The sequence below is a fragment of the Felis catus genome, chromosome B3, assembly GCF_018350175.1.
Source record: "Felis catus isolate Fca126 chromosome B3, F.catus_Fca126_mat1.0, whole genome shotgun sequence".
In the NCBI taxonomy this organism is placed as follows: domain Eukaryota; kingdom Metazoa; phylum Chordata; class Mammalia; order Carnivora; family Felidae; genus Felis; species Felis catus.
The window spans coordinates 125,174,538-125,191,834 of record NC_058373.1 but is presented as its reverse complement, the minus strand read 5'-3'; the positions used below and the strand labels follow the sequence as shown (position 1 = coordinate 125,191,834).

The 17,297-nt window shown below is 38.5% G+C and overlaps 1 protein-coding gene across 15 annotated transcripts in view; it reads left to right on the top strand.

Annotated features, from left to right (window-relative positions):
* The first annotated feature begins 249 nt into the window (after positions 1 to 249).
* The window catches only part of CEP128 (centrosomal protein 128), a 401,019-nt gene continuing 383,971 nt past the window's right edge, over positions 250 to 17,297 (top strand). For 13 of the 15 annotated variants that reach the window (XM_019833423.3, XM_019833419.3, XM_045060323.1 and 10 more), the window contains exons 1-3: positions 361 to 517; positions 2,592 to 2,746; positions 17,011 to 17,171. In XM_019833423.3, the coding sequence (XP_019688982.2) occupies positions 17,025 to 17,171 (147 nt within the window). In that variant the 5' untranslated portion in view covers positions 361 to 517; positions 2,592 to 2,746; positions 17,011 to 17,024. Of the gene's footprint in view, positions 518 to 2,591; positions 2,747 to 15,283; positions 15,437 to 17,010; positions 17,172 to 17,297 lie in introns of those variants that run through there. The other 2 variants (XM_019833420.3, XM_045060322.1) reach the window with 2 other exon arrangements.

The following is a 17,297-nucleotide window of genomic DNA, read 5'->3' as shown; positions in this document are numbered from 1 at the left end:
CTACTTTGAATTTTTTTTTTTCTTTTTTTTCTTAAGTGAATATTTTGGACTTTTCTGATTAAATTACCGTTAATTCACTCTCAGGTGTTTGCTTCCTGTAGAAGTTACTGGCCCTTTAAAAAAAAAAAAAAGAACAGGGCAAGAGGGCGAGGCCCAGGGACTCAGGTGCCAGCTAATCCGGCTTCTTCCGGGAAAGTGGCCCTTAGGCCAGTCGTATGACATGCTGGGATTTGAAGTTTCTCCTAGGGCCTCTCTCCCTGGACGACTCCTTGCTTTTGAGGACAAGATGGACTACAACTCCCAGAGTGCCAAGCGGCAACAGCAGCGGGGTCTTGTTCGCTCGCTGTGGCTGGGCGGCTAGTTCAAGTTGCCATAGCTGCGAGTCTGGAGAGTGCAGAGTCGGTTGCGCCGCAGCGTCAGGTCAGTTGCACCTTCTGGGTCGCTGGCGGCCGTGGGAGCCGGGAGGGGCCTCGGCGATGATCCGGCTTTAAGGACTTAGGGTCCTTTTCTATCTCAGGTACCTGCCCTCAAATGCCTACTCGCCCTTTCTTTACTGCTTCCTTATCCTATCATAGTTGTTTTAGGTCTCACTTCCCCTGGTCCCAGAGGTGGGGACACAAAAGCTACAAGGAAATCTGGAGTGGGGCCTTGGGTGGGTGGAGTGTTGCCAGGGTAGGGGGAGACAGCGTGCCTGGTATCCCGTCGCCCCTTCTCTCGGCGTGAGTGTTCACAGATTCTGGCCAAGTCATCCAGGGAATTTGAATTACGTAGGATTTTTTTTTTTTTTTTTTTTTTTGAGCGGTTAGTTTTGTTGCTAGCAGCTGCGAAGCCTGAGCTGTCAAGGATTTGGGCTCATTCTGGTGTTAGCTTGACGGGGATATAACTTGACGTTTTTGTACCTGTTCTATGGTTACAAAAGTTTGCTACCCTTGGGAACACTGTATCAGCGACCTGGCTTTCCCAGGCCATGAAGGAGGTTGCCCCAACATTAGCTGTTAACAGTCCCTTATTTGAGTTATTTAGCAGGAACACCTGACATTGAATTCCAGCCTCATCCTTTATTGGTTTGATGAAGCTCAGTCACTTGCACAGACGTCTTTAAAACCACGTTGCAGCTGTTCTCAGTTTTGTGTGGAGTATCTAGCACAGGACCTGACACAGAAATGCTCAGTATTTGTTATTTATTTTATCAATTATGCAGATCTTTGCTGTGTAATAGAAATAAAATGTGAGCCACACACCCGTTTACATTTTCTGGTGCCCACGCTAGACAAGTAAAAAGAAACTGGTGAAATTAATTTTAAGAATTTATTTAGCATAGTATGTCCAAAACGTTTTCATTTTAGCATGTAGTCAAATGTGAAATTTATTGAGATATTTTATATTCTTTTTTTATTTTTTTATTAAAAAAAAATTTTTTTTTCAACGTTTATTTATTTTTGGGACAGAGAGAGACAGAGCATGAACGGGGGAGGGGCAGAGAGAGAGGGAGACACAGAATCGGAAACAGGCTCCAGGCTCCGAGCCATCAGCCCAGAGCCCGATGCGGGGCTCGAACTCACGGACCGCGAGATCGTGACCTGGCTGAAGTCGGACGCTTAACCGACTGCGCCACCCAGGCGCCCCAAAACAATTTTTTTAATGGCATTAAGTCTTCACATTCTTTTATGTATTTTACACTTACAGCACGTGTCATTTCAAACTGGCCAGGTTTTAAGAGCTCACTAGGCCACATGTGTCCAGTCACTACTGTATTGGCAGCACAGATAGAAGATTAAAACTTCAGCCATTTCACATTGGCACAGAACAGTTTGGTTATTGGTATAACTCACCTGGGGAAGTTTGCCCCCCCCCCCTTTTTTTTTTTAAAGAAGAGTGAATTGTGCACTATACCTGTGTCATCCCAGCCTGTCCTCTCTGTCATTGCATGATCTGGGCCATTTTGAACCTTCTAACAGTTTACTTTAACTTTTCCACAATACTTTTTTTTTTTTTTTTTTTTTTTGAGACAATGACCAATTATCAGAATAACTAGCTGGGTTTTTGCAGATTGCTTTGAAAGCAGTCACAAAGAATTGAAAACATTTCTGTCCGTAGCTCTTTCCTACAGCCAAAGGCATTTTACTTACTGATTTGCAATACTAAATGTGGGAAGAATTGGGCAGCTTATAAAATGTTGCCTTTAGGAGTGCTATCAGATAGTTCCTTACTGGCTTAGAAATACAATTTAGCCATCAAATTCAGAAGTAACATGTTAATTTCGTTATCTGCCTTAGTTAGTTTACCCACTAATAGATCTGCTCAGGGACACTACTTTTGGCCAGACTTTGGCTACAGTTCACCCTAGCCAGCCCAAGGGGTGACCAGGCATGAGTGGAAGTGACCAGTGAAGACTATGCTGGCTGGGCACTTGGATGTAAAGAATTCCTGTGAGTTCACTGGGGCTTTTACATGATCTAAGGATAATTTTCTCTGTTCTCTGATATGCACTAAATTGTGTGTAGTGAGAGTGAGCTTATTTTGATCTTTCATTATATAAAAAAAATTAAGGTTGTAAGTGTGTTTTACCCCCTTGTTTCATTTGTCTGTAGGTGATTTGGGGAAGGTGTAGGGCAACCAAAGATCGTCTACTTGACTAGGCCTTTTGCCCTGAACCTCATGAAGAAATGATAGGAGGCAGACATATGTGCCAAAGAAGAGCACTGAGCTCAGAGGAGAACAACACGGAGTTTTGGGGGTGTGTTTTGTAAGTATGCTTTCTCCCTGAGTTTCTGAGCTAACAAATTTTTGCATATGGTGGATAAATATATTTCAACAGATAGACTTGGGGGGGAGGGCAAGAAACTCCTTTCTAATATGTAGTACAGAGACAAAATAGGATGGTTGTGAAAGGGTGTTACAAAAATGCAGATGAACAAAATAGATTTGATGTTACAGAAATTCAGGGGGAACAAACTAGATACCTCAACAAAAGCAACAGTGATGCATCTGTTGCTGTTTGACCAGTATTTGAGAACCTATTTTGTCCCAGGCACTGTATTAGGCACCTTTTGCATTTTATCTCTGTGACACTTTTATTATGCTTATTTTCATTTTATAAATGAAACAGTTGAGGTTAAGATAGAGTTTTTTGACTTTCTTGGTATCTGGAGCCAAAAGAGTGGTCTTTGTCTCCAGATCTGTTGATTCCAAATCCCAGTCCTGTCCACTACAAAGAGGACCCATTGCTGTTTATGACTGCTCTTAAGTCAGATTTGATTTAGAGTTAGCGTTTTTACATTAGGTATACCATATAAGCAATGTTTACTGTTTTTTGTCTCTTTATATATTCAGAGGGTTCTGTTAGCTTTTTCAGTTTTTTTAAGGTATAATGTTCTTTACATTATTGAGGTAAGAGGTAGTTATAATTTGTGATTTCTGTAGAGTATGCATATTCAACATTCAACATGAATTGAAAATCAAGGGTGTAGTGTTAAAAACTCAAGTGTTGCAAAAACAAACAAACAAAACTCAAGTTTTGCAACATAGATTTAAAATTCTGGACACTTTTTAACATTTTCATGTTGCATTTTGATAAAGGCACTTAAACATATAGGGGAGACCCATTGAGACCTTGCAGTAACACTGTGTCCAAGATCTGTGTTGTACAAAGTCCTTAGATTTAAAGAATTTTAGAGCTGGAAGGACCTGCTAGGATAATCTAGCCCAGAAATTCTCAGCTGCAGTCTTGACACATCTGGGAGTGATATGCAAATAATCTAGAGTTTATTGTTATTCATAGAGTATTGTCACTAGGTTGATTCTAGTAGAAAGTGTTTTCAGTATGTTCATAAATATCCCATAGTGTGTTTTTATTTCTTGTTAATATTACAAGTCAGCACATAAAATTCTCCTTGTGGGTTTTAATTGCTACCAGTATCCCAATGACTAGATACATTTACTGTATTATTTGTGTTTTTTCTTATTTATTTATTTACTAACATAAATAACTCTGCAATGAAATTATATGTACACCTACAGGTAAGATGTATACATTTGACTTCTGTTTTCCTGGAATAATATTTACAGATGTAGAATCTAAAAAAATTTTTTTTAAACATTTATTCATTTTTGAGAGAAAGAGACAGAGCATGAGTGGGGGAGGGGTAGAGAGAGATTGGGAGACACAGAATCTGAAGCAGGCTCCAGGCTCTGAGCTGTCAGCACAGAGCCTGAAGTGGGGCTCAAACTCATGAATGGTGAGATCATGACCTGAGCCGAAGTTGGATGCTTAACTGACTGAGCCACCTGGGCGCCCCTATAGATGTAGAATCTATATACCTACTAGATAGAATCTAGATGAATATTACTTATTTTTACTTGTCAGTTTTCTAGAAAAGCTATTCTGTTAATACTCTTACAGTAAGGGGGTGCCCATGCCAAAGCTTTTTTTCATTTATACAAAACAGAGAAAGGAGAATCTGATTCTATCATTTTAGTTGGCATTTATTAGTGAAATAAAGTATGTTGTATGTTTGTTACGGCTATATGTGTTCTGTGAATCGCCTGTTTATGTATCCTTTGCATCCTTTACAACTGCACTATTCTTTTTTAAGTTAATTTTTATTTTTTGAGAGAAGGGGAAAGGGGCAGAAGGAAAGGGAGCAAGACGATCTTAAGCAGGCTCTATGCTCAGGCAGAGCCAGACGTGGGGCTTAATGTCACGATCATGACCTGAACTGAGATCAAAAGTTGAATGCTTAATTGACTAAGCCACTCGGCACCCCCTGCTTTAGATTTTTAACCTTGTTTCTGGTGTCTTGTTATTAATGATTATGAGTGGTCCTAAGAGGCTAATCAGGCTTTTCTCAGATATAACCCCTCTCTGAAATTCTTATAACTCTTTTTCTTTTTTATTTATTTATTTTAAGAGATAGTGAGAGGGAGAAAGAGTATCCCAAGCAGGCTCCATGCTGTCAATGTAGAGCCTGACACAGGGCTCAAACTCACACACTGAGATCATGACCTGAGCCAAAATCAAGAGTCGAATGCTTCTACGACTGAGCCACCCAGGTGCCCCTGAAATTTTTATAACTCTTAATGTAGATCTGTACAATGCTGGTGCTTACAGTGTTTGGGAGATGGGAGTATTTGTGGTTACATGAATCCAGTTAGCTGATGAACATTTAGAGTCTACCCTGTGCATAGGAGTTGCCATATAAGTGCTCATGAGTGAATGAATGAGTGCTCATGGGTGAATGGATGAGTGAATTAAAGGTAAACCTAAACTAAGCTTTTCTGAAGAGAGATGTCATTGAAAAAGTGACCTATGATTAGTATTTTCAAGGAAGAAGAGATAGGCAAATTTTATAGATCCTAGAAAGAAGAGAAAAGCTTGTCATGCGAGAGTGAAGGCTTTAAAATGGCAAAAATGGGTGAGTGGCAGTTGGTACATTGAAACAGTACTGAGAATGGACCCAGATGATAAAGAGCCTAGGTAATTTGGAGTTTCGAGCTCTGTAGTACAGATAAGCAATAACTGAGGAATTGAGGAATGCCGGTGCAAATGACAATGATAAGGTGATTTGTAGTAAGTCAAGGAAATCCTCTAGTTTTTTAATTAAAAAAAATTTTTTTTAATGTTTATTTTTGAGAGAGAGACAGAGTACAAGCGGAGGAGGAGCAGAGAGAGAGGGAGACAGAATCTGAAGCAGGATGCAAGCTCTGAGCTGTCAGCACAGAGCCAGATGCAGGGCTCAAACTCACGAACTGAAGATCATGACCTGAGCTGAAGTCCGACAGTGAACCAACTGAGCCACCCTGGAGCCCTGGAAACCCTCTAGTTTTGATTCAGTTATAAGTTTCACACACGTATTCAAGTCAATTTGAAATGTTTATCCTTATTTACTCTAAATAGACATATTATCAAGTATCAAATATTCCTATTGATACTGCTTTTCAGTTACATCCATATTGTTTGAAGGCTTAAGATAATTAAGCCATTTATCACTAGAATTATTTCATGCAACAATTATTTAATTAGTACATGCTGTTTGCAATGGCCTGTACTTTGAAATTTGTCTCTGGATTAATCAGACAGGAGAATAAGGAAAATTTACCTGTAAATTCATTTAAAAATGTTCCAACTACATGCCCAGCACTATGCTAGGTATTGAAATACAACCATGAACAAAGTAAATAGAGTCTCTGTTGAAATTTAGAGTCTACTGAGGGAACAGACAAGTAAACAACCAGTTTGTCTATCGGCTGTAACGAGGTCATATCCACTATGGGCACTTGGCCCGGAGTTGGGTGGAAGCAGTGAAGGAAAGTTTTTTAAGGGGCATTTTCTGTGAACTCAGATTTGAAGGAAAAGGTAAGAGTTAACCACGGGAAAAAGAGTGAAAATGTTCTAGGCTGTGAATCTGGCAGTGAAATGAGTCTGACCTATTCGAGGAATTAAAAAAAAAAATATGTGTCACAAATATTTACATTTTATGGGCATGTTTAATGTCTTACTATGATTATAGAGCCATAAGAATGCAGAGGAAGGACAGATCACTTCTGGCTGGAGATGAAAGGCATCCGTGAAGTTATATTATCTGTGCTATGCCTGGAATGATGAGTGGACTTGAAATAAGTGGCAATAGTAGACAGCAGGTGTTCTAGACAGAACTAGTGACATTAGTGAAGAATGAAGTGGTGGGAGAATCTGGTGTAACAGCAGCTGAATGTGGGCCTTATGCTTGTTACAGTTCTTTTGTTGGAGAAGGGGGGGGGGGTGGCTAGCTGAAGGTCTTGAATTCCTGAATTCTTGAATTCAGGAACCTAGACTCAATCTTCCATGGGCAATGAAGTGTCAGTGAAAGTTGGAATGGACAGGAAAAGACTCCTAGTTAGAGAAACTATGTTGGTGGCTAGGAATGAGTCGAGAAGAGTCCTGGATTCTGAGTGGTGCCATTGGTGAAGAGAAGGGATAACTAGGAATCTTGGGCTTTGGAGAAAGGTTCAAGACTCAGCTCTGCCACCTGGTAGCTTTATAACCTTGGACACTTAATACTCAGTTTCTTTACGCCTTTTATATATATATCAGGACAATAATACTTTGTAGGGTTATTGTCATATGGCAATCTGTTATGTGAAAGCACTAGTTATTCAGCATTAATATTGTCTCAACTGTTGTTTTTTTGAAGGATTTTGAAATTGAGCTTTTTAAAGTGGGGTCTACTTCCATGGACTCCCAATGATTTAATTTTTAAGTGTAATTGGTTTTAAATGATATTATGTTTATTTAAGTAGTATTTAAATGATATTATAGTGCATGTCATTATAATTGGATTCCTTTCTAATCCTGTAGATGTTTTTAAAATTTTTTAAAAATGTTTATGTTGATAGAATCCCAAGCAGGCTCCATACTGTCAGCGTAGAGCCCAATGTGGGGCTTGAACCCATGAACCTTGAGATCATTACCTGAGCTGAAATCAAGAGTCAGACGCTTAACTGACTGAGCCACCCAGGCGCCCCTAATCCTGTAGGTTTAAAATTTTTATTCATGCTTTTAAAAACATTCCCAGAAACAGTTCATGGTACAAGTCAAAGTTAAGAACTCCTAATACCTTTTTTTTTTTTAATTTGTAAGTTATATTCTCCCTCCCTCCCTCCCTCCCTCCCTCCCTCTGTCTCTGTGTGTGTGTGTGTGTGTGTGTGTGTGTGTATAATTTTTTTTTTTTAATTTTTTTTTTCAACGTTTATTTATTTTTGGGACAGAGAGAGACAGAGCATGAACGGGGGAGGGGCAGAGAGAGAGGGAGACACAGAATCGGAAACAGGCTCCAGGCTCTGAGCCATCAGCCCAGAGCCCGACGCGGGGCTCGAACTCCCGGACCGCGAGATCGTGACCTGGCTGAAGTCGGATGCTTAACCGACTGCGCCACCCAGGCGCCCCTATATATAATTTTTTTAATGTTTATTTATTTTTGAGAGAGAGAGAGACAATGCAAGTGGGGGAGGCACAGAGAGAGAGGGAGACACAGAATCCGAAGCAGGCTCCAGGCTCTGAGCTGTCAGCACAGAGCCCGATGCGGGGCTCGAACCCATGAGCTGTGAGATCATGACCTGAGTTGAAGTCAGATGCTCAACTGACTGAGCCACCCAGGTGACCTAAATTATTTTCTTATACTTTGGAAAGAGTATATAAATCATTCTATTTATCCACTTTTTTTTTTTTTAATTTTTTTTTTTTTTTTCAACGTTTATTTATTTTTGGGACAGAGAGAGACAGAGCATGAACGGCGGAGGGGCAGAGAGAGAGGGAGGCACAGAATCGGAAACAGGCTCCAGGCTCTGAGCCATCAGCCCAGAGCCCGACGCGGGGCTCGAACTCACAGACCACGAGATCGTGACCTGGCTGAAGTCGGACGCTTAACCGACTGCGCCACCCAGGCGCCCCCTATTTATCCACTTTTAAAATTAAGAATAAATACCAAACTCGAATGAGTGTATCAGTAAGTACGATAAAGATATATTCTATGTTTTTATTATAGAAGAGTTACAGGAAAGATCTAAAGATGCAAAGTAAAAAAAAAAGAATGGGGCAAGAAAGAAATATGGGGATTGAGAAAGAGTGGCAGAAAAAGAGAAATAGGAAATACATTTACATCATGAAGAGAATGCTTTTTTTAAAAAAATTTAAGGTCTTAGGGTATGGTTTCTGAAAAAATAGATATGCTTTGCTGTCTGAAATGGGTTGTAAATATCCTTTTTACAATTTTTTAAAGTTTGAGAGAGCGAGAGAGTGCAAGTGGGGGAGGGGCAGAAAGAGAGAGGGGAAGAATGAATCCTAATCAGACTCCACACTGTCAGTGTGGAGCCTGATGCAGGGCTCGATCTTGATCCCGGGGCCTTTGGACTTTTAACTGATTGAGCCACCTAGGTGCTCTAGTTGTAAATATTCTTAACAAGAAACAGGATTATTTAAAAGACATCTTAAAATAGCTGTAATAAATTGGATTAATGGCAGATGTAAGTAAGTATTTAATACTTTATTATGCTCATTATATAAATCTTTAAGCAAGCACATATGGAATATTCCAGCCTTAAGTGCATTTCTTGGAGGGGGAGGATGGATCATAAGAAACAGAGTAGGAGAGGACAAAGAAAACGTTTGAGTGATTGGGCAGTGTATTTGGAGTTTACATAATTCTTTATGTATAGAATGCAGTGGAGAAAGCAGAGTCACAAGATGTGACTTCCAGTTCTGTTATTGTAACTTTTTAGCAAAGCCATCATGGACAAGTATTTTAGCCGTTTCTCTTCAGCAAAGGTAGAGAGTTGTAATTATACCAACTTCACAGGATTGAAATGGGAGATCAAAAGAGAAAAGACTAACAAATGCTTTGTAAGCCATATAGCAATATGCAAATTTAAGGTACAATAGGAATAAGAACAATTTTCCTTTCTTAAAATTGTTTGGTTCCCTGGGAAAGTCAAGAGGAGCTTCTGTTTATACTTTAAAAACTAGGAGGAAGAGAACAAATGTGCTTTATAATATACTTAGGAAATTGCTGGTTTCTTTCAAAAAACTTAATGTTATACAGAGAACAAATATCCCCAGCTGCTATTTATGATTGTTTAGATTTTTTTCCTCAAAAATTGCTAGCCTGTCACTTGTTTCATCAACTGCTTGGGCTTACTTTGTGCATCCTAATTTGAATCTGTTTTTTTTTTCTTCCACCATTAGAAGACAGTCTGAAACCCACCTGTTTTCTGAAGGAGAGTAGGCTTGAGAAGAAACTTCAGGAAATTCACCATCCTCTGAACTAAATCAAATGATTTATTAGTAAACTATATTTTTCAGCTAGATTAGCTCTTGCTGCATAGCAAAGCAAAACTGGAGGCATATGACAATACATGTTTATTGCCTATGCAATGGGTTAGCTAAGCTGTCTGCTTATCATCTGTAGACTCACTGATTTGTCTGTGTTCATCTGGCTGATCTAAGCTGGAAATCACTGGGCAGCCATGGATCCCACACCTTCCTACACCGTAGCCTGGGCACATCCTGGTGATGGAAGCCTTGCAAGAGAGCAAATTCCAGTGTGTAATCTCATTTCAAGCCCCTGCTTGTGCCATGTCAGCTAAAATCCTACTGGCCAAAGTGAGTCATATAGCTAAGCCCGGTTGCTGGGGCCCGGGCTGGTAACTCCACCTAGAAGTAAGGATAGTGTGTATAGGGAGGGATGAAGATTAGAGCTAAATGATGCAATGTACTGCACTCTTGTTCTGAAAGTACTTACATCAGGGAAACATTCTAAGTAGTTTCGGTCCTTCTGCTCAGGAGTAGTATATCCTTCTGGTTTTATAGTCTATAGGGATGGCTTATAGCAAAGTCGTATTACCCAATTTTCCTTCTTGTCTGTAGAGGAAAGCATTATCTTTTGAACATTTAACCTTGATTCATTCTTCATGATTGAATTGCTTGTTTTTAATTAGGGAATGAGACTGGTAGACTTCCTTTGTCTTGGTTCTTCATCTAAAATAAAGTTGCAAGCTCAGTGGGGCCAGTGAGGTAACTCACCATGTGAAGCAGGTCCAAAAATCTTTGGATTTTTCAAGAGAAGCTAGAAATTGGAATTTTTATATGAAGTCTCTTTGTTTTCCAATTAAAGCTTTAAAAATCACACAGTGAACATTAAAGTACATGTTGGTTGTCTGTAGTCCTCCAGTGTTCATCCACCCATTTAAGCAAAATGGTGTCAGAAACTTGGGGATGCTAGTCTCCCTTGGTCCATGCTGATATCTTGCCCAGTCTGAAGCAGTTTGGACAGTTACTGGAAGTTGTCTCTCTGCACAGAGGACTTCATTCTTGCCTGCTATTTTGGGAATAGTGTAAGAAATATTTTTTGGGTGGCAAATGCAAGAGTTTAAAACTAGGATTTAATTACAAATAATAAATCCATCTTGGGTTCGTCAGCATCCATTTCTCTTGTAAGTTTTTCTTGAGTTTTCATTTGCTGTTTTTTTATCTTGACATGTTTTACTTTTTATTTAATTTTGTAAACTCCCTTGTTGATTTTAGAAGTGTGTGTGGGTGTATATCTAAAATATCTGTATCATTTTGATGGTGAAACAGGGAGGGGATTATTAAGTAACTTTGTTTTCTTTTAAAACTGATACTGATTTTTAGCAACTGGCACATGTATAATTATCTGAGCAGCTCCTAGTGTTTTTCTCCGTGTCCGAGTAAGCTGTCCTTTTGTATGGTATATGGCCTTTTCCAGAAATAGCCCTGCTTGGTGGGCACTGGTCCCTGTAACTCTGTTCTTGAACTCAGAGGTACTGGAGTAAAGGGAGCAAAATGCAGCCTAGGAGCTGAGCCTGCCTGGCTTCACCCATGGAATAGAGTGTGGGAGCGTGAGTGGGAGAGAGAGGAAATGCATGGCAGCAACAGGAATAAATGGGACATACAATAAAAAAATCAAATTGTGTGTGTGTGTATGTAAATGTTAATTCTCTAAGTTCTTAACTGGAGATGATGATTTAACCAGCACTTGCGCTCCTTGCCCATGCCCTGGGGACATTGAGCAATATCTAGAGACAGTTTTAAATTTACGCCCTGGTGAAGGAATGTGAGAGCTTTGCTTATTTGTACCTTCTTTAGTTCCTTTGAGACAGATGGGTTTTAACTGGTTCCCATTTCTTTTTCTCATCCATCTGTCAAACTTCTACTCATCCTTCGAGATGAGGGGAGGGATCCTTACCTGACCCCCCTGGCATTTTGTCATATTACTTAGCTCACCACGTGTACTACTTTTATGAGTCTTTTTCTCCCCTCAAAGACTGTGATTTTTTTAGTTTACTTTTATCTTCCATTTCTAATGTAGTGATTCAGTAAATGATAAATGCACGAATCTGTTGCCTCTCTTTGATTCTGTTTCCTTTGTCTTACATTATCTACTAACTGGCTGATGGACTGGACAGTTGATTTTGATCTTCTATTAATTTGCCAAAAGCTTTTGAGGATTTGAAGTTCCAAAGGAGCACTGGCATAAAGAAGACATGTACAATTAATAATTGTACGTGGTACTTTCTGCTGGCTTGTTTACTTTTTCTCTTGAGGGAGAAAATAAAGCTCTCAAGTCCTATAGCTATTGAAACAGTGAGAAATGCTTTCTAAAATTTGAACTTAGTGATTAAGCTTAAAAGACACTTCCCACCTTCCCCAATACTCCCCCCAACACATCGTTACCTTGAACATTGAGGACACTTGCCTTGGACAGGGCCAGCTGAGGAGCCATCACCTACTTAACATGCACTAGTCAGCCTGTGTGAAATATCACCCCCTGAGGCTGGGTGCTTATCTTTTATGGAACAGCTTGCAAATCCTAATTGTTTTAAACTGGCTCTGAGGAAAAGAGACTTGAGGACCAATAAATTATAACTCTCCTACATACAAATGTGCATCATTATAATGAAGACAGTCTGATGGCTCTTTAGGTCAAATAACAAAAGAGGTGGACGTGAGCTTGTAAAGATTCACCACAAGTCCTCTTATAGGGTTGAATGTAGTTTTACTCTCTCTGGTTGGTGTTCAGGTCTGTATATGGACATTTGTTTTTGATAGAGCCTTAGTGGGAGTGAATTGATGAGAGTTCATTACTTGCTCTGGTGGCTGTATGTCTTCTTTATAAGGTTCATTAAGACAGAAGCAACAATATTTATGCCTTTAAATACTGATGTGTTGGGAACAGCTAAATAAACTATTCTAAGAATTGTACCATCTGGTTTCAGACTGAGAGTGTTCTCTAAGACTCTGGAGACTTTCACCCAAGGTCACCCCTCTTAGTCCTTTCTGGAGTCTTGGAAAAAGCTCACCATCTAAAAAGCAGACAGCGTGCATATTATCACTTTCTCATCAATGAGAAATTTTGTTGTACCAGTAGGTGGTAGTAAGCTGCAGAGAACATTTACTGCTTTTTCTTCAGTTGAAAGAAATGCCTTTCTCACCTTTAACCGGGATTTAGGTGATTCAGCTTCTTTAAATTGTTCTTTAAAAATAAGTAAATAAATAACTGGTTCTTGAAAGAGCTCTTCAGTCATTCTTCAATTTTAGCCACTCTTTTTTTGTCAACAGATGTTATGCTCAAATTTCTTATGATGATGGGAATGGAGTTGTAACCCAATTGAATTTTCTTCTTTTAAATCATTAACCATAATGATAAAGATTTTTCTTGAGCATACATTTACGTTTTTCTACTAGTCTTAATAATTTTTCTTTGGGCTACAAATTGTAACTGCGATGAAAAAAATCATTCATGAACCAGTTTTAATTTGTTCCCAAAGCAAAATTTGATTGCATAAGCTATCAGTGCATATTAGTATGCCTTCATGTAGTCCTTCAACTTTCAAGTTTATTCTAGTATTTAGTATGTTTCTTTATGAGAGTCCGTTTTTGAGTCTAATGACTGTCAGCAAAATTGCAAAGGTGGAATCATATAATTGAAAAAAAATTATTCTTTTAGCTCCTAAACTCATGATAAATGGGTCTTTTAGCTCCTAAACTCATGATAAATGGGTCTTTGGTCAGCCAGTATTGTACAGTGTGAAACAGTAGAGACTGGTATTGTGATCCCATCTCTTGAACTCCTTCATTGGTGAAGACTAGTGACATGACCCTACGTAGGCAGATGGTCAAGTAAGTTGCCTGGGAGAAGGAAACAACTACCAAGAACAAGGGAGTTCTGAATACAGCTTTTATTTAAACACCTTTTCCAGGTTGTCCACTTGTTACTAATCTGTTGTATTTATCTTTCTTTTAAGTATACATTATATTTTTCTTTCCACAGTTATTGTGGAAAATTCAGGGAAGATAGGAATGTTTAAAAAAAAAATAGAAAATGACTGTAATTGCTGGATAGTAAATATACTTTTGGTATATTTTCTTCCCCTTTTAAAGTTGTCTTTTCCCGCTCCTTTAAATTTGTTTACTCACAGTTTATATTCACACACAGACAACATATAATGTATATTACAAAATGGGGACTCATGCTTTTATCCTTGCATTGCTATTAAATGTCTCCAGAAACAGACTTTTTAGAATCTGTATACTGTTTCATTGCATGAAAGGTACTGTGTTTTAATCATTGTTTTATAGTTTGAAATTTAAGTTTTTATTTTTCCTCTATTATAACTTCCCAGTAAATATCCACATATATAAATTCTGTACATATTCCAGATGATTTTGTTAAGGGAAATTTTTGGAAATGTAGTTAGTGGGTTATAGGTACAAACTGCTCTTGATACATACTGCTTGGTTATTTTCAGACAAGTTATGTCAATTTACACATCCCCCTTAGGACAGTACAGGACTGCTCTTTTCCCTACCAACCTGGCTAACCATAGATATTATTATTTAACAGAAAAAATTTTAATGGGCTAGCAAATCATCTCATTGTTTAATTTACATTTTAGATTAGGTAGAACAGTTTGTGTGTGTGTGTGTGTGTGTGTGTGTGTGTGTGTGTGTGTGTGTGTGTATGTGTTTAAATTAATGGCCATGCATATACTTTAGTTATGTGACCATTCTCAATATGCTTTTATCAGTGTGGAAGAAATCTAATGCTCTGGGTACAGTTTGGGGGGAAGATTTTCAGAGGCCTGGTCAATTTTCATTAACACCAGTGATAATAAGATATACAATATTTTTTTTAAAATTAAGTTTTTAATTATAAAATAATACAGTCTCAATGGTGAATAAAGTGTGTAATTGACACTGCTTTGTGGTTTTCTTCTTTAGTCAGCTATATTAAGGGATCTTGGGAATTATTTTAATGGCTCTCCATATATTCCCTGTAGGTTCTGATTACGTGGCTGGCATGACCCTCTTGCCAATACTAGTGGCCACTCCTTTCTCTTTTGTTTCTCCCTCCCTCCGTCAACTCTGTGTCTGGGGAGTCATGGTGTTGGCTGATGAGACATGGGCATCTTTTGATAAGGTTGAATCTCTGCCACCACGGCTGCCTTTTGTGTTGTGACACTTAGGGTAGGGGCTCACTCACTTACTTTTGAGGGTCATGTTTGACCTTGTGAGTTGTCAGTAGTTAAAGAGAGTGCTCAGTTTTTATCAACAATGAAAGTAATCTGATTTCTGTTTTTATTATGGATTCTTTAATGCTTCTTCGTTCAGCATTTATGACACTTATGTATAATTAATGTGCTTAGTTGCTGAATGTTTCATATTTTATATAAACAGAAGTCCCGCGGAATTCTCAGATCAATCTCATCTTACATCTTGATATCTCTACAGGAGTTCCATCAGATGCAGGAGTTTGAACATCTTTTATTGCTCAAAGTAATTGAAATTAATAGCTGAAGACTGTGTGTGTGTGTGTTTACCAGTGAAATTCATGCTGGAAAGTGTGATGTTCTCTTATTAAAAAATATGTAATCCCTAGTAGGGGTAAGTGAGAGGTCTTTCTTTTTCTTTTGTATTAAGTGAGAGCTACACTTAATTTAGTTCATGTTTTATTTTAAATTCGGATACCCCAGTGTTTTCACTTGTTATACACATACTTTCCAGGTGCATTCAGAATAAAGATCCAGAAAGTCTAGAATATTCTAGATCATTAACAAAAGGTTTCATTACACTGCATTTAATAAACCAGAAAAAATGGCCATATAGATTTTAGGAAGATTATAACAATGTTGAAGATTGTTAATGCTCCATTAAGCAAAAAATGAAATTATTGGGATATTCAACAAACTTCCACTTTTGATCAGTGAGTTTTCTCTCATCCTTCTCTATCCCAATATTTTTTTTCTTTAAATTCCATAAAAGATTTTCTGAAACTTTTGAGATTGTCATGCATGAAATGATTTTCTTTTGCATTAAATCAAAAATTGGGGTAAGGATGGGAAGAAAGCATATTTAGGGAATTTTCTGCTGATGAAACTATACTCAGGATGTTTGGCTTTCTCTTTTGGTGGAGATGTTGGGGATGCCTTCTTCTCACATGTTATTATGGAATTTTTACCTCTGTTAATAGCATTTAATTCTGTATTTTAAATTAAGGTTCATGAGGGGTGCCTGGCTGGCTCAGTCAGTAGAGCATGCGACTCCTGATTTCACGGTTGTGAGTGTGAGCCCAACACTGGGTGTAGAGATGATAAAATCTCTTAAATCTCTAAAATCTCTTAGAGATAATAAAATCTCTTAAAAATAAAATCGTAACAAAAGAAGGTGCATGAGAGTGTTCACTGTACACTGAATGGGGTTTCCTTATTTTAGGTCATTTTGTGACTGTTGTATTTTTGTTTACAGATAACTCATGTTGTTACAACTTTGTAGAACGGACTTCAGACTAATATTGAGACCTATCAAGATCTACTAAGTCTTTTTTTTTTTTTTTTTAATTTTTTTTTTCAACGTTTATTTATTTTTGGGACAGAGAGAGACAGAGCATGAATGGGGGAGGGGCAGAGAGAGAGGGAGACACAGAATCAGAAACAGGCTCCAGGCTCTGAGCCATCAGCCCAGAGCCCGACGCGGGGCTCGAACTCCCGGACCGCGAGATCGTGACCTGGCTGAAGTCGGACACTTAACCGACTGCGCCACCCAGGCGCCCCAAGACCTACTAAGTCTTAGCTTAGAGAGTAACTTTTTGGTTTTTCAATTGTAGAGATGCCAATCTACGAGCACCTTCTACCTTGCAATGTTGTAAGATTACATGAGATACTGTAAGAGTGCTTTTAAAATTTAGAGACATTGCACAAAACTAAGAGAATATTATTATTTGCAGTTGTAAACATGACTAAAATCATATCTGAGGAATTGTTCACGTGAAGTGGAAAAAATGAAGGAGAGAGAATTGCGTGGGGAAGTGACCTGTATTTTCAGGCTATGTGTTTGGAAATTGTGATATGCCAAAGGACTAATGTAATAAATACTTAAGATCACAATGCAGGTAGTTAATTTAATCTCATATGTCCATGCTCTTTACTATTTGATTGACCTTGACCTGGGTTTGTTTTCAGAATTGTGTACATCAATGGCAGAATCCTCCAGCGATTCAGAACACTTTCGCTCTCGTGACCGATTGAGTCGATGGACTGCCAGGTCAACATACAGGGAAAGTCTAAGTCGTCCTACAGTAGGCGTCACCGAGAAGGTCAACACTATAACGAGTACTTTACAGGTTAGTTTAACAGTGGTTGCATTTAATACATTTTCAGTAGTTTAAACTGAGAAATAGTTTTGGTCAGTGTATTAGTTTTTTGCTGCCATAGCAAATTACCACAAACTAATTATATAATTAAATAAT